At 41.3% G+C, this 18,120-nt stretch overlaps 1 protein-coding gene across 2 annotated transcripts in view; it reads right to left on the bottom strand.

Annotated features, from left to right (window-relative positions):
- The window catches only part of LOC119043150 (carbonic anhydrase 13), a 44,119-nt gene extending 27,303 nt beyond the window's left edge, over positions 1-16,816 (bottom strand). The window contains exons 1-4 of one of the 2 annotated variants that reach the window (XM_053660803.1): positions 16,517-16,816; positions 11,576-11,773; positions 5,615-5,733; positions 571-666 (exon numbers count right to left, since the gene is read on the bottom strand). In XM_053660803.1, coding sequence (XP_053516778.1) covers positions 571-666; positions 5,615-5,733; positions 11,576-11,773; positions 16,517-16,553 — 450 coding nt within the window. In that variant the 5' untranslated portion in view covers positions 16,554-16,816. The remainder of the gene's footprint in view (positions 1-570; positions 667-5,614; positions 5,734-11,575; positions 11,774-16,516) is intronic. The other variant, XM_053660802.1, reaches the window with a different exon arrangement.
- Positions 16,817-18,120: the final 1,304 nt, after the last annotated feature.

Genomic DNA, 18,120 nt, shown 5'->3' with positions numbered 1-18,120 from the left:
AAAATATACGTACTTCTTTCCTATTAGAGTGGGTGTTGGAACAAAAAGGAACACCCTACAAGAATGCGGTCCCAGTAGGAGTAGAGCTGCCACACCCAACCACAGATGTGACCACAGCAATACCTGTCTGACTACATGTAAATAAGACACAAAAATACAACAAAAAAATGGTCATTGCATTTGGGACAACAAGCCACTGTGGTCAAACCAGTGCTTCAAGAATCAGGTAGTTAAGCTCCACTCTCCCCTGTGTCCCTAAATGCTATGCAATCAGAAGAACCTAGAATAAAAATTTCTGCTTAGTTGTTCCTTTGGGCACTACTATTGTTGCTGCTAGTCAATAAAAATGATCAGTGGACAACAGGAGGGATCATAAGACAAAGCTCCCAGGGTAGTTCTGGGCCCTGAGATAAACCATAAACATATAGAATTTTAATATCCATTTCACAAGGAAAACATCAAACCTAGAAATAGTTTGCTATTAAAAAATGGTAGAATGTCTGCTCCATGACTGTAACTCTACCCAACACAACTGATTAATTATTTCAAGTGAAACCAGTGAGTTCTCACCTGTAAAAATACTCCCAAGACAGCTAGTCCATCAGGCTCATGAGCTGCCTCCACGAAGCTGGGGTATTTGTCAGAATTCCAGTGAACAACATGGAGCTGGGAAGGAAGAACACAGCTTCACTCCAACATTATTTTTTAAAACATTTTAAAAAACATAAATGTAAATGAAGCATATATACAGATGTTCTGGGGCTGTGCATTTATATGTATAATGTATTATACACATTCATGTCTACATTGCTGTTTAGAAGGGCTCCAAAGCTTCCTGACACACCCCTGGAGCCCAGTCTTCAGCCACTGCTCTGAAGTAACTTAGGGCTCCCACATGTCCTGCACCCAAGACTGCAATTGGGCAGTCTGAGATCAGACCCCAGCTGGTGGCAGAGTCAAGACCGAGAGGCAGGTGGGGAAGTCAGTGGGCACCCAGGGACAATGCTGCAATGAAGATGGTGCCAGTGGTTCTTGGGACTCCCCAGTCACATGCTCATCACTGTAGCTGAAGACTTTTTATGGCTTGAAAATGTGAATTCCTCATAAGAGTACACACTTACTACCTCTTTGGATTATGTTCAGATTCTTTACTAAGGTCACATTTTAATAGGGATTAAGAGGCTTTGGGCCCTGGAAACAGAAGTGTCAGAGGAAGAAAAGGAGAGGCAGCTGGTCCTACTGAGGATGGGGGAGAAAGATGGGGAGGGGGGTAGTAGAGAACCCGGAACTCCAAAAAAGTGGCTTCACCAACTTCCAAACTCATCCCCAGTGCATCTGGCCTTCTGCCAAACTCAAAGTCGTCCCACATGTCCTCTCACCGTATGCAACACAGTATCCCAAAGATATGGACAAGTGAACAGGCTGCAGAATAACATACAGTAAGGCAGATAGCCACTCCTGGAAAGTCTGCATTCCTGGTTAAAAGAAGCACAAACTGAAATGGAAGCCACAAGACAATGTGACACACCCTGATGATGTGGCCAAGGTCATGACCAGGTCATGTTGTCCAAGGACCTGTGAGAAGGACCAGTTTAGATGAGACATCCTTCAAGTGACTTCTCTGACCCTTCAGGGAGGAAACATGAAGGGCTTCAGGCACAAATCACCTTTCTAGCTAACTGTTAGAGAATTTAGCATACTCAGACATGTTTTTATCTCACTCTTTAAATGTAACTTACATCTTATGGGCAACTAATATGGGGGGTATCTGAATAATGAAGAATGACCATAAGCAGTGAACTATAAAACTATGAAACAGTACACATTCCCCATCACAAACAGTGGAGGAAGACTGGCTACCCAGACAGAGAGACCGTGTTTTCCACATTCCAAGTAGTGAAATAGTGGGAGGAAGAAACCCTGAGACACTGGATGATGAAACACACTCCATTCAGCTCACAGGAGATGGGTAATACTCCACCAGGAGGGCCAGGAAAGGATGTCAGTGTTGATGCCCACGCACCAGCACACTTGGTAAGAGATGACACCACAGACAGAAACATGGGAAGCAACTCCTTATTTTATGACCACCACTGATTAGAAAATGAATGTGTAACCAAAGAGAGAAGAACCTATATATCCTTCCACCAGTTCAAGGGCAGCAGCTGTTTGAAACCTTATGGGAAATTAGAGCAAGAAAAATCTTTCATTTGTTTTAAATGAGTTCTTCTCTCTCCCACATACCTCACTTAACTGTCTGCAATACCTTCAGAGGAGCTAGTGTCACCCCCATTAGCATTTGTGTTTGAACTGAGAAAGAGAAAACTCACATTTCCTGACTAACACTGACAGCTGAAGTGATTTGAGCTCTAGGACAAAAAGTTATTGTAGCCAGTGCAAAAATAGAAATGATTAAGATTCTCCCATATTTGAAAACAATTTCTGAATAATAGTATCATTCAACTCGAGTATTTTTAAACTGTGTATTATTGACATAGAATATGCTTAGTATGCCAAAAAACACCATAATGTTGAAAACATAGCTTTACACTCAACTACATATTTAACATACTTATGTATACTAGGCATAAACTGTAATCAGATAAAGTTCCAAACATGCTGTGACTGTTAGCTTATTTTTCCTAGACACATAACTCTTGGAATAAAGCTTTTTAGGATCTACATTTCGTCAATTGTCTGTAGCATCACAACCCATTGGATTCAGCTCCAAATCAAATTAATTTGATATATTACAGCTTTAAATGTTTTTTCCTTTTGTTTTTCTCTCTTTCTTTTTGTTTATTAAGAGGACACAACATGATGATGGTCCTGAAGTCAGGTACAAAAGTAGCTGAAAAAACTGCTTCCACAACCTTCTAATTCTGTCTTCAGAGTTCCCAGTTAGCCAAGCCTCTTCTCCACAGAGAGCTAGTTGTGTTTATAAAATGTAGAGCATAGCACTGTCACCTCCCTGCTCAAAATCTCCCACCATCTTTGTCCTGCTACACCTTTATGACTGTTTCAGATGGTGAACCCTAACTGCTTGCCGGACCCTACACAGCTGACATGGTGTGGCATTGCCCCCCCTACATCTCCAGGACATGGCTATGATTCTCCCATTAATTCCAATCCTAGAAGCCAACAACTTTGTCTTCTCAAAAATACTGACCTCATTCCTGCCCAAGAACACTTGTACCTACTATTCTCTCTCTTGATGGATTTTCTCAGAGTGGCTTCTGGTCATTCAGTCTCAATTCACATAGCATTTCAAAGGGGCCCTTCCTAAGCACTCAGCCACTGTACAGAATTACATGACAATGTTCCTGTCAGAGAATTTACCCTTTACCATTCATGTAGTTACTGTCTGCTTGTAGCACCATGCCAACCCTGAGCTGTCACCAGATCCCTCCTTCTCTAGCAGCATCCCTATGTCACAGCATATACCTGCCTCCTTCCTCTGTCGCATGCAATTCCCATCAACCAATGAATCCCATGGATGTTGCACCTCTCACCAGCCATCTGGCCACCAGTACTGTCACCTGGACTCACCCAGAGCTGTGATCATTTTTGTACTTCAAAATACCATTCAAAAATTTTAATTGCAAAAATAGGTGCAACTTAAAGACAATCAGTGACTTAGGACAGTTCACAGCCCTACCAGCCTCAGCCACCGAGCTTGTGCCACACCCACTGTGGTCTATGCTCTAATCACACTGCATTCTCTCTTTCCAGAGTGTGGACTCTCTCCCAGCCTGAGCCACACATGACTCTGGGCAAAACCACTGTTGTCTGTCCCACTCCCTGCCTCACTCCTGCTTCTCCAAATAAATGCATCCCTGACTGTCCCTACTTCTGCCGGGTACTCCCTTTGGGACAAGCATGGTAAGCTGGGCAAAGGTGGAGGATGACTGGCATCTCAATGAGTTCTTAGAGTAAATGAAGGAATGCAGGAGTTCAGAGACAAATAAACTAATGCAATGAGAAAAATCCTCTAATACACATTGAATCCCAGTAAGCAATTCCAGTCAAAGCCTTACCCACTTCAAAAGGAACTCTACAAGCCCTGGCTGGTGTAGCTCAGTGGATTGAGCGAGGGCCTATGAACCAGACAATCTCGGTTCAATTCCCAGCCAGGGCACAGTCCTGGGTTGCAGGCTGGTCCCCCGCAGGCCACTTCCCAGCAGGGGGTGCACAAAAGGCAACCATACAGTGATGTTTCTCTTCCTCTCTCCTTCCCTTCCCCTCTAAAGATAAATAAATAAAATCTTAAAAAAAAAAAAAAAAAGGAACTCTACAAATAGTCCTTGCAAGTCAGAATTCTGAGCCTCTGGGCACAACTAAGGATAATGGGGTCATTCTTGGGAGACCATGTCAACTCACAATAACCTCCCTGAGTGACCACTTTTAAGTGTGTGGAAGATGGAACCACTTTTCCAGGGCTGCTTCAGAAAATGACATGTCAGTGACTCAAAGCCAGCTCTTCTGCCTCACAGAGGTTTTGAGGTATAGAATATGTTGAGACATGGAAACTACTTGACAATATAAACTAACGCACCATACGAACTCAGGGTCCCACTCTCCACATTTTGGGCATCTCTTTTCATTGTCACAGAGCAGTTCCTGTACTGGGAGCCCCTGGTCTCAAAAAAAAAAAAAAAAGCTTCAGGAGGCAAATGGACCTTTGGTTAATAGCCCTAAACAGCACATGTACATGTGCTACAAAGGAGGGTCTAACTCCCAAGTTCAGTAACCTTGAGAAAATGAAGGAACCTGCTAGAATATTCTCTGTCTGCCTAGGCTCTCGGGCCATGCAATTCACTCTGAAATAGCCTTGGCTGAGTCATATGATAATTCACTTATGTCTCAGTCTCATGGTAAAGTTAGGAGTTAGCCATATTTAACTATATTAAAACTTGAGCATGGTATGATTTGTCTTTTAGCCATAGGATTAGAAAAAGTAGAATATACTTAATGAATATAATCATAAAAAGAAGGAATAACTTCCCAGTAAAAAGAGAAGTCAGAGACACTTTATTGTGTTCTATTTTACTGGCAACTAAATGACTGACAAAGGTCCCATTTCATACTTGTAAATGTAGAAGTAATAGAGAGTTGAAGAGTTTGTGTCTTTGCTTTTTTCTACAAGAGGAACTTTGTCATTTATTATCACCACTGTAATATGGGATTTATCTGATATAAACATATATCTGTGTCTGGACCAAATATGCACTCAGTTGGGCCTAAAACAAACCTTCCTCTCCCTTCTCACTGGCCTTTCAGGAAATAGGACAGACATTGTAGAAAGAGTCTGTAACTGGTATCAGATAGACCTGATGCTTCCTGGATCGGTTATTTAATCTGCCCTAGTGTCCAGTTTACTCATTTTTACAATGGGCACAAGACCCCAACTCTCAGAGTTGCTCTAAGGCTTGGAAGGGCCATTCACAGCTCTTACACTGACAAACTTTTATACTGATGGAATAAAGCAATTTCATAGACTGAGATACCTAACAGGCATGGGACTTATTGGGGGTAGAGGAAGTCATTCTCCATGTCCCTTTCCTCCCACTAGAGAGGACAGCTCTGAGTCATGAACCTGCATCAGATGGCTTACCTCAGCAGCATACCTCACTCCATCCACCACATGCTCAGAGCCATGGTCATCAGCAGAACCCCAGTGCAGGTGAAATTGTCGCAATCTGTATCTTCCAGCGAGTGGACCTCCATACAGAACTAAACATGAACATACTTTAAATTATTAGCAAGATAAAATGTTTCCGTGTGCTCCACAACCTACAACATCTCCCTGAATTTCTCAACATGTCCATGTCCTCCAAGGAAGTTTCACAAATGTGCCACTGAGTTTGCTGACAGGCATCCGACTTTTAAGTGTATGAGGAGTGAAAACATTTTGAAAAGTGAGAGAGTTCAAAATACAGGTTGTATGGAACATGTTAAGGATTTATTCTGTTTCCTGGAGGGTGGTCAGGCTCTGTGCATAAGGACATGATGTGCAGGGTGCATCGTGAACTCCATGGAGCAGTCCAGCTCTCCAAGATGGTTCACAGATAAATAACTTGAAGGCACATGTCTCTAAGTGACGGCACACAGCATGGATGCAGTGGTCGTTAAGTGAAATCAACACATCGGTTGTTCTGTTTTTTCTCTTCTGTGACACAGTAAGATCTGAGCTGAACCAGAAAGTCATCCTTTCACCACTAAAACCCAGATCAGATAGCTCAAGTAATCAGTGTGGAATTGACTTTGGGAAAAGACATGAACAAGCTGACTCTGGAGAAAGACCATGATACCAAAAAATACACATCATCAGAGGAAAGTCCAAGCATCATGGCTGATCTCTGGCAAGCCTGCTTTGAATCCAGAGTTTAAACTCAGATTAGCACAGCTCCACTTAGTTACACAGCAAAGCTTGCCTGACACTTTACATAACTGGACTCCACATGTGAGTGTTTCCTCTAAAATATCCAACCTATGACCATGAACAGAAAATGCCTAATGTGAAGACTACCTCTCAGAGCAGGGCTTTGCACAGGGTGGGGAAAATCAAAATATCACAGTTAACTCAGCACTGACTTTGAGATAGTTTGTAATAAAACAGTTAAACTATGGTATAAAAAAGTAATGGTGGCAAAGTTATTTTAATGAGAATTATTTAGTGCTGTCAAATGTCAATTTATTCATCTTATTATCCAGCTGAGATGAGTAAATATATATCACTGTCTCCATCTTAAGTCTAAAAATAAAAGATCATTTCTCCAAAATCACACTTGACATAGAGAGTTCATTTACCATTTCATTCAAAAAATTTTTAAAAATCTATTTCAAATAATGCACTCAGATAAGAGGTCTACACAGGTTAAGAAACCAGAGTTAAATGCCACAAAATATTGGGGAACATGTAATATCTTAGTAAAAGGGTCACTGTTATTTGCTATACACCTCAAAGTTCAAAGATTTTGTAAAACTAGAAACATATGTGGTACTCTATTGCATTTGACTTTTTTCTTTTTATTATTTATTTAAAATTATATTTTAATGATTATGCTATTACAGTTATCCTGATTTTCCTTCTTTGCCATCCTCCACCAAGCATCCCCACTCCCTGAGGAAATTCTCCTGCCATTGTTTATGTCCATGGGTCATGCATATAAGTTCTTTGGTTGCTCCATTTCCTATACTGTATGGTACATCCCCATGGCTATTCTGTAACTATTTATTTGTACTTCTTAATCCCCTCACCTCTTCAACCATTCCCCCACACCTCCTCCCATCTGACAACCATCAAAATATTCTCCATATCCATGATTCTGTCTCTGTTCTTCTTGCTTGCTTGGTTTAATTTTTAAATTCAATTGTTTATAAATAGATATTCTTGCCATTTTACTGTTCATAGTTTTGATCTTCTTTTCTTTAAATAAGTTCTTCTAACATTTCCTATAACAATTTGGTGATGATGAACACCTTTAGTTTTTTTTCTTGTCTGGGAAGCTCTTTATCTGCCCTTTGATTTGAAATGATATCTTTGCTGGATAGAGCAACTTTGGCTGTATTTCCCTGCTTCTCATGACTTTGCATATTTCTTTTTTTTAATTTAAAAAAATTTTTAATTTAATTTTTTACTGATTATGCCATTACAGTTGTTCTATTCCCCCCTTCATTCCCCTCCACCCTACCCCCATTCCCACAATTACCCCCCCTTTAGTTTATGACCCTGTGTCTCAAGTTCTTTAGATTCTATATTTCCCATACTATTCTTGCCCCCCATCTATTTTCTATCTACCGTCTATGCTACTTATTTTCTGTACCTTCTCCCCCCTTCTCCTCCTCCCACTCCCCTGTTGCTAACCCTCCTTGAGATCTTCATTTCTATGTTTCCACTCCTGATCTAGCTGTCCTTTTAGTTTGCTTTTCTTTTAGGTGTGGTTGTTAATAACTGTGAGTTTGCTGTCCTTTCACTGTTCATGTTTTTTTAACTTCTTTTTCTTAGGTAAGTCCCTTTAACATTTCATATAATAAGGGCTTGGTGATGATGAACTCCTTGAATTTGATCTTATCTGGGAAGCACTTTATCTGTCCTTCCATTCTAAATGAAAGTTTTGTTGGATAGAGCAATCTTGGTTGTAGGTCTTTGGATGTCATGACTTGGAATACTTCTTTCCAGCCCCTTCTTGCCTGTAAGATCTCTTTTAAGAAATCTGCTGACAGTCTGATAGGAACTCCTTTGTAGGTGACTGTCCCCTTATCTCTTGCTGCTTCTAGGATTCTCTCCTTCATTTTAATCTTGGCTAATGTAATTATGATGTGCCTTGGTGTGTTCCTTCTTGGGTCCAACTTCTTTGGGACTCTCTGAGCTTCCTGGATTTCCTGGAAGTCTATTTCCTTTGCCAGATTGGGGAAATTCTCCTTTATTATTTGTTCAAATAAGTTTTCCACTGGTGGCTGTGCCTTTCCCCCTTCTGGCACCCCTATAATTCAGATGTTGGAGCATTTAAAGATGTCCTGGAGGTTCCTAAGACTCTCCTCATTTTTCTGAATTCTTGCTTCTTCACTTTTCTGTTTGGCCATTATTTGCTTTCTTCTGGTGCACTCCATTGATTTGAGTCCCGGTTTCCTTTTCATCGCTATTGGTTCCCTGTGCAATTCCATTCATTTCAATTAGTTTTGCCTTCATATGTTTCTCTAATTTGTGGCTATAATCAACCAGTTCTGTGAGGATCTTGATCACCAGTGTTTATACTGTGCGTCTGAGAGTTTTGCTATTTCTTCATCGCTTAGATTTATAGGCTCTGGGGCTTTGAGATCTTCTTGAGCCATTTTTGGTCTGTTTGCTCCCATTAAGTATGAGGAGCGGAGCCTTGGACTCCCAGGTGACTGGGTTGTGACGCTGTATGTGGGGGCATGGTCAGAGCAGGGAAATGGCGGCCCCCTCTGCTGATTCTCACAGCTGGGTGAGGAGCAGAGCCTTAGATGGTTCACCAGGGCCGGGCCACTCAGAGTTGCTGGGTTATGAAGCTGTATGTGGAGGTGGGGTCAGAGCGAGGAAATGGCGGCGTCCTCCACTACCACTTGCTGAGGGTACCCGCTTGGTCCTAGTCCAATCGCCCACTCCCTCACTTGTCTATCCGCACACAAATGTGCCACCACAGTCAACCCACAGCCCTTCTCCCTCGCTGTTTCCCCACGGTCGCTGGGTCTCTTACTAGGTCCAACCCTGCGCCTGGATTCCACGCGCCTGAGTCCGTCTGATCAAGTTTTCCTGTGCTACCCTGCTCTGCCAACTGCTGGTTTCGCCCCCTACCGGTCAGGCTGAAGAATTTGTTAACAGACTTCCGAAAAGTTCAATTTTCTGTGTTCTGGCTGTGTTTTCTTGCTAATATTTAGTTGTCTCTAAACTGGTTGTGTGGGAAAGCACGACGTATCCACCTATGCCTCAATCTTGGCAGGAGTCCTTGGTTTGTTTTTCTCAAACCCTGCTTCAATGCTTACTCAATATATACAGTCTGACTTCACCAATAAACAGTTCCCTCCTCTGTATCCCAGAGAAGGGACTCCACCTGACCCTGCTTTGACTATTTCTTAATCACCCATCACCTTCCCTCCGGGCCTGGCTGATCCAGCCTTACTGGTTGTGGCACCTGGGGCTCACAGAGGCCAGTTGTTGCTGGTTTGAGAGGATTTAGAAAGTTGTGCTGCATGAGCCAAGATCAGCCATTCATATGGAAAAGCGGCTTGGTGGAGGGGGCAGAGTTTCTGGGGATCACCAAGATGAATCAAACAGCATTAGCCAGGCTGATGGAATCTCAGATATGGCACCAGCTTGCTGCGTAGGTTTTAGAAAAGAGACAATGACCTCTGCTTGTCTTCATGCCAGATACTTCATTTCTTCCAATATGCTGGTGCCATTTAAGCTGCTATCTTGGTGCTGGAGTTCAGCGGGAATGAGTCTGAATAGGTGATTCTATGTGTGGGTTCTTTAAGAGGAAGTTGTGGGGACTTATCTTCCTGGCACTGCAACCCTGGCTGAGTGGCCTGGTGTAAGGCTGGGACTCCTCACTCCCAAGATATCCCTCCCAAAGTTTTATCCACCAACTTGGTGTAGGATTAGACTGTTCCACATCAGCATCCCTCTTACCAGTCTGGATGGATGTGGTTTATTCAATTCCATAGTTGTCAGGCTTCCATTCAACTCAATTTCTGGCAGTTCTGAGTGATTGTTTTTGTATATTTTAGTTGTAATTTTGATGTGGTTGTGTGAAGAGGTGAGCTATATCTGCCTACGCTGCCAGCTTGACTAGAAAACTCTCATTTGACTTTTAACATTGTTAGTAACTTGCAAATCCTACCCCTTTTTTGAAACTACATTGTAATAATCTACATTGAATAATAAGCAAGGCTGGCAACACAATCAGAAAAAAAACTAATTTAAAAACCATCACATTCGTCTCTTCATACAGCTTCTGTCTGTCCCATTAGGATACAAACTCATTTAAGGTGGATCTATCTTGTTTCTTTGTGTCCTCAATACTGTACCCAATCAATAAATACACTGGCATAAGTGCAAGGTTGCTATGAAGTGACCTGGGAATCACCAATTGGGAATCACCAAAGAGCATACCCTAGGACCAATGAGTATAATGGTGAAGTACAATCTAATCACTTCTTATTCTAGAACTAGCAGTGTAGCCTCAGTTTTTTTTTAAACATCTGAGATATTATAAAGAGTAACCAACTATGATTGTGGGTGGTATAACTTTACATTGAAAGCCTTAGATAACTTACTGTATGATCATATCTATGAGCCCATGATATCAACCATCTTTATTAACTCAAATTCAAATGAGTGCATGAAAAAAAGACAATTGCCCATATATGAAAAGCAAGGTCCCTCCCTCCCCCCAAAATTTGAAAATACCAAGTGTTAATCTTTCTTTGTGCATTTTTGCAATGCTCCGAATAATATGAATCACTTTTACAAATTTAACAAGTATGAGGAAGAAATTTTATGGGCTTATGATTTTTATTAACAATATAGCATCACATTAATATGGAAAATATTTATGTAATTATTAAACCAAAGCTGAGCTTAGTAAGTGAAAACTTTCTTTCCTTTAAGAATTAAAAATTTTAACTATATGTAACATTAATAGAGCAAATACAGTGTCACCCTAATATTAAACTAAAGGTAAAAGTAATTTGTGAAAAGCCTTAAAATTTTATTCTAATCTCTCTCATCTTACTTTTAAACTCTATACCATCTATTTATCTGGACTGTAGTTGTGTTTGAAGGACTAATTATTCATTTTAAGGAAACACTCTTTTCTACTTCATTTAGCTAATTTGTTATATATAAATAATACTAAAGTTTTATTCGGCCAGTCCATTATTTATTGACAGTGTGAAAGACACTGTCCAATGAACTTCAAACAGAACTTTTATTACAAGTTCCAGCAAAGTATTAACAAGGTTATACAATGCATAGGTGTTTCAAATATGAGAGGAAAGAAGGTACTGTCCAATCATCCAAACTCCTCATTTCTCCCCCCCAAAAGCCAACCTGATTTGTCCTCTGTGTCATCAAAGTCAACGTTGAAGGAATGACCACTGTTACTGATGATTTTTGCTGAGCTTGCATCATACTTGATACAAAGTGGTTGGAGGGAAGAGTCATACTTCACTTCCTTGGTTTTAATCTCAATTGGGGATTGCTGGTCCCCATCAGCTATAGGGAAAAGTTCATTCCAGTGAACAGGACCTTGAATACAGGAGACCAAAAGAAAAGGACTAAACAAGTGATTTCATTCAACAGATACTTGTACACAATGCATTGTGCCTGAGATTGAAGAGAGAACAAGGATTAATAAAATAAGGTTTTCCTCTTCAAGACCTTCACATTTACGGTTGATGTTTTTAAAAGACTAGTTGCTCTTATTATAGGTATGGAAACTTTCTAGTTTACCTTCATTCATTTTCAGAATTAAACAAACCCTTGCAGACAAAAGAGCATGTACACTTTATAAGATACTTTCCAAAGGTACTGTTCTACCAAACTAAAAACAACAGTACAATTCTTCACTGAGAACAATGAGGTTCAGTCTCAGCTCCAAGAATGAGCTGTGGTAGCTGCAGAGCACACCAAGTTTATGAATAAGCACAGAGGGTGAGTTCTTAAGAATTCCTCCTTCTTTCTTCCATCACTTGGTGGTATCTTCAGGTATCACCCAGCTCTTACTCAATGACCTGTGATGTGCAACAGGCAATATATAAATTCTCACACAGGATAATCCAATACCATGGCTGCGCCATGTTAGGAAATGTAGTATTGTAGATGATCTGCAGTACAGTCAGGTAACAATTTATTATTCTTTTTCTACATTTCAGGATGTCCTTCTGTGGTTATTTTGCCAATGCTACATTTGAATTTCAAAACACAGGACAATGGTCACCCTGATCCTCTACTCAAATGCAAAAATCTGCATCAAGTTCCCAAAGCAGACATGTTTGATAAATTAATGTGAACCAATAGGCCAACAATTTCCTTGTCTAGTCTCTGCATTTCTCTGGGAGACCCAGTGTGAGTTCTGCCTCTCAATACCAACAGCAAGGTGGCAGCTCTAAGAAAGCTCCAGGTCCATGGACAGAGCCTCATCACTTCCAGGTAGGAGGTTATTGTCTCCTCAACTGATCTGTAGCCAACACAGCCACCACCAGCTAAGAAAAGCTCAGGGCCACTGGCTAAGTAAGCTCTTCCCTTCTCACCAGCCAACTTACCTGGTTTCCCCAAAACTCAAATGCTTGTAAAAATGATACAGCATGACAAATAGCTAAACACTGGTGACTAACAACACAAATATTTTAAGAAGATAAGCTTGATAATAATATTTCATGAAAGGTAAAAATATCACAATTAGTAACAACTTTGATCTCTAAATCTCATGTCCCTGATTACTCATTTTGGCAAAAAAGAAAGCATAAATGCCTTCCTTTACATAAGCTTCGGGTACAAAACATCCCAACATGAATACACGCCCACACACACAAAAGTTCTTCTCTCACAAATCTGAAATTTTGGACTTCAAGGCAACTTGAACATTGGAAGTTCTTGCTTACAACTTACTACAGAAAAAGAATTACTATTCCTTATTTATTAAGTATTCTCATATACCTTTCTAGTACTCTCAATGTATACAATCTAGTCTTTTTTAAAAAAAAAGGTTTTATTTATTTTTTGAGAGAAGGGAAGGGAAAGAGAAAGAGAGGGAGAGAAACATCAATGTGTGGTTGCCTCTCATGTGCGCCCCCCTGCAGGTGCAGGGCATGTAGCCTAGCCTGGGCATGTAGCCTAGCCTGGGAATTGAACCAGCAACTCTTTGGTTTGCAGGCCTGTGCTCAGTCCACTGAGCTATACCAGCCAGGGCTAGTCCTTTTTCTTTTTTAATGTTCAAGTTTTCTACTTCACAGCCATCAAGTATGACTTAACATAGAGAGAATTAGATTTCAAATATGCAATGCATGTGTCACAACATGTTGTTGACTTTTTTCCAATCAGGAAAGTTTTTTCTCCTAATTACTCTCCTCTTTCTAGTTCTTTATAACCAGAACCATTTTGAAATACTCAATTTTAAATATTAAATACTAGGGTAGGTTCATTCCCCTACCTTTTAAGAGACCCCTTTTTAAAAAGTTTTTCAAAAGCTTCAACTTTAAAAACATTTAAACATGGTTCATAAGGAGAGATATATGAGGTCTGTCCAGAAGGCATCCAGCCATGTTTCTATGAAAAATAGAAACATTTACTGAAGAAGATACAGGATACAAGAAACATTGTACATAGGGCAATGTCACCTCAGTCTCCTTCAAAGTAGGCACCTTGGAGCTTCACATGGTTCTCACAGTTAGCATCAGCTGGCCCATCTATTTTCATGAATCTCATCAAAGGTCTGAAATCTCTTCCCGTTCAAAGCTGATTTTGGCTTTGGGAAAAGCCAGAAGTCACAAGACCCAAAAGCTGGGCTGAGTCTCTCGGATGATTTGATGTTTCACCAAAAACTGTGCATGTGATATGATACATGAGTGGGCATTTTGTCATGATGAAGCTGCCAATCACCAGTTGCCCATAGCTGCAGCCTACTGAACCATCAAAATAGTTTCTGTGGAGAAATGTTCAAGTTTAACACAAAATTTGATACAGATTCATTGCTCTACTTGCTCAGTCATTTTGAATGTGATGGCCACACAGTACACATACATACTCACTCAATGGCATCTATCACTCCCACTGACTAGTACAGTGAAGCTGCCATTGTTCACACATGCACATTCTAGCATTCCAGTCCACTCTCCTTGGTTGCCAGGTTACATTGATATCCCAGAAACTATTCTCATTATATTAACAAATGGTTGGACATTTTCTGGACAGACCTCATATGTTGTTTCTTCCTTTGATTCTGGAGCTTTTGAATATTCATAGTGATACACAGTTTTCAGTAACTGTCACACTTTCTAAACTAAGCCAATAAATGTATCTAAGTTTAGTGGAAGATATTCTAAGTTGTTTGTGGAGGTGGTTGCCCCCTTCCAAGGCCTCATGTCACCTGTTCATTCATGGCCTTTATCAGTCTAAGCAGGAAAAAAAACATGAGATCCACCAGCCAGGGTGCATAACGTCCAGCAAAATTTTTGGCACAGGTGAGTCTTTGCTATTGCTTCTAAAGCAGGGAATGGCCCAACAATTTGTAAAGAACTATGAAATCAGTTTTTGCTCATGGCTTTCCTGAAAAGGATTTTTAAACTTTCTAAAGACAGCTTCAATGTTTTCTAACATACTAGAAAGTAATCAGTACTCATTGATCAAAAAATCATTTTTCCTAACCATAATTACTATTGTTCCATAGTAACTATTAATTAATAATAATAATACAACCCTAGCCAGGTGGTTCAGTTGGTTGGAGTGTTGTCCAAAAGGTTACAGGTTCCATTCCTGGTTATGGCACATACCTAGGTTGTGGTGGGTATGGGAGGCAAGTGATCATATTTTTCTTTCACATTGATGTTTCTCCGTCCCTGACCATCTCTCCCCTCTCTCCCCTCCTCTCTCTTTAAAAATCAATAAACATATCGTAGGGTGAAAATTAAAAAGATAATAATACAAATTTTTCCAATGGAAAGGAAAATTAAAAAAACATCCAAACATAAATTAGAAATTAGCAGAATGTAAGATTATAATTGTAGGCTTCATCAAAAAGTAATCTACCCAAATTATTTGTTTCATTTTTAAAGTCTTAAATTTTACCTGCTGCCTTTTTCAATTAGCAAGTTAATCATAACTTCAAAAGGCTAAAGTTAGAAGTGAAACTTTTCTGCCCTGGCCAGCACAGCTCTGGAACTAAAGAGTTGTGGATTTTTGAGACTCAGCACATGCCTAGATTGTGGGGTTTGATCCCTGGTCCAGGTGTATATAGGAGGCAACCAGTGGATGTTTCTCTATCTCCCTTGCTCTGTCTGTAAAAAGCAATGAGGAAAAAATGTCCTCTGGTGAAGTTAAAAAAAAAAAAAGGAAAATTTTCTTTTTGTGTGTGAAAGTTTTTATAAAACTATACTCTATAGAGTACCGTTCAATAATAAACATATTAGTCGAAAAACATTACTATCACTATTATTCCTAGGACTAATTTTGAAAGCAATTCACTATAAGGCTTTTATCGGTGTCACTTTGCAATTAGTTTAAATAAACGTATTTGAAACAATAAGTTTAGTCCAATTTAATATAAAAAATAAGAAAACGTTTTACTTTTGATAGTTAAAATAGATAAGAAGAAAAGCATTGTACATGCCTAATTACTGCTGCACCCATCAGTAAATGCATTTTGCCCGCGTGTTTTAATTTCAGTAACGCTTTGCTGATCCTCAGTGTTCCCAGGGTGTGTGCCACAGGAGAGAAGGGGAAGACTGGAAGAAGCCTGAACTCCACCTTTACCTTCCAGAAAGAACCTGAGTCTGAGCCAAGTAAGAACTCAGGGAGGTGGCAAGTGTCATAGTTACCCAGAAACCAGCAGTCTTGAGGTTGTCAAGAAGGCAGCCTGAATTTTCAGAAATGCAATTCAAGTTATTCAAATTTCTTAAATATATTTCCCCGTGTTTTCCATTATTTGTTTCCCCGGAGTGAATAATGAGCTTACAAGACTGAAAGGAAAGTTGTCCTCGAGTCATTAAACTGTGTCCTCAGACCACCTTTAACCCAAAGGTGCTGTCACTAGGGCAAGTCCCCCCACACTGTCCTCTTCTGAAGGGCAGTGCACAGACCAAAGTGAAGTTTGGGGTCTGTAAGCCCCCGGCAGGCTGCCAACCTAGTACCAACACCCCACGAGCCACCCCTGCACACGGTCCGCGACGGCCTCAGGGCAGGGGACCCTGGTATCCAGGGGACCGTGTGCTCTAAATGGGACTCCAGGCCCCCAAACCCCTGCCTCCCCAGGCCCGTCTGTCGAGGGGCGCTCACCGTTGTGCTCCGCATACCCCCAGCTGAGCCGCGACATGGTCCTGGCAGGAGGGTGGAAGGGCAAGATAGCAGGGAGCTTGGGCGGAGCTGCAGAAGTGGGGGTGGTGTGCGCACTTGGCCCGTAGGCAGAGGGGTGCTCGGTATGCCGCCAGAGGAGGCAAGCAGGACTGGCTGAGTCAGGGTCCTGAGTCCCCTGCTGCTCTGAACCCAGAAAAAGGTGGGTGGATGGGAGGGGAAGAGGGAAGGAGGAAAAAGGCTCCAGGGACTTCCCGCCTGCTGCATGAGTCCCGGGAGAAGGAAGAGTTGCCTGTAGGCTGCCCCAGATGGTGAGTCACCAGAGGTGGCCCTGGTGGGGGTTCAAGCCCAGAACAACCGGGACGGTGGCAAAGCACAAAAGTAACAGCAGTATTCATCAAGGGCATGCCCTGGTTAGGCCAGCGCGTTTATCCACATTTTACACGACGTCTTCCCAGCATCTGCTAAGGAAGATACTCCAAACGCCAGAGAGTCAGAAGGGCTCAGTGACTGTTCTTGGTCCCGCAGAGCGGCCCGCAGGTCCCTCCCACACCCACATCCTGCTGGCTCTCCCTCATCCTCTGCATACTGTGGCTGGGTGCCCAATTCTGCTGTCTTTTGCATCCCACAGGAGCAGGGTGTTCAAGCCTGTTCTGGATGCTCAGTGGCCTGGCTGCCCTGGACTGAAGTGAATTTTCTGTTTTGGAAGGGTGGCTCTGTTGAGCTCCCAGTGAAAAAAAGACACAGTGTGATCCACTGAGACTATAATTACTGTCCCAGAGACTAAGGCTTTGAGTTTGGTCCCTTTGAAATTTCAGATTGAACTCTGCAGTGTTTTTTATGAACAAACTAGTGCAAAGGGCCTCTTGATGGCATGGAACTTCCATGAAGAGGAAAGAGTGGATGTTTAAATACCATCTTTCCTCCTGCGGCGAGAGACAGCATGGGAAGAATGCTGTCTTGGTGGTTTCTTACAAAACAAAACATACTTTTTCTATGATCCAAATGAGCTGAAAACTGTTTATAGCAGCTTTGTTCAAAATTGCCAAATCTTGGAAGCACCCAAAATAGCCATCAGTAGGTGAATGGATGATTAAACTGTGGTTCATCGAGACAGTGGAATAGTATTCAGCACTAAAAAGAAGTGAGCTATGAAACCATGAAAAGACACAGAGGCACATTTAATGCATATTGCTAATTGGAAGAAGCCAATCTGAAAAGGCAACATACTGTATGATTTCAACTATGTGACATTCTGGAAAAGGCAAAACTATGGTGACAGTAAAGAGATCAGTGGTTGTCAAGGGCTGGGGAGATAGGGGACAAAGAGCACAGAGGATTATAGGACAGTGAAAATAATCTCTATGATTCTATAATGATGGATGCATGTCATTATGCACCTTTCCAAACCCACAGAATGTACAGCACCAAAAATGAACCTAAGGTAAGCTATGAACTTGGGGTGATAATAGGATGTTAATGTAGCTTCATCATTCATAACAAATGTACCCTTTGGTGGGAGGAGTTAATAATGGAGGAAGCAATGCATTCATAGGGGCAGGGATTATATGGGGAATCTCTGTACTTTC

Source organism: Artibeus jamaicensis, unplaced genomic scaffold, assembly GCF_021234435.1.
Source record: "Artibeus jamaicensis isolate MK-2021 breed Jamaican fruit bat unplaced genomic scaffold, CSHL_Jam_final scaffold_916, whole genome shotgun sequence".
Lineage (NCBI taxonomy): Eukaryota > Metazoa > Chordata > Mammalia > Chiroptera > Phyllostomidae > Artibeus > Artibeus jamaicensis.
The sequence above is the reverse complement of the archived record's forward strand: the minus strand, read 5'-3'. Positions and strand labels throughout refer to the sequence as shown.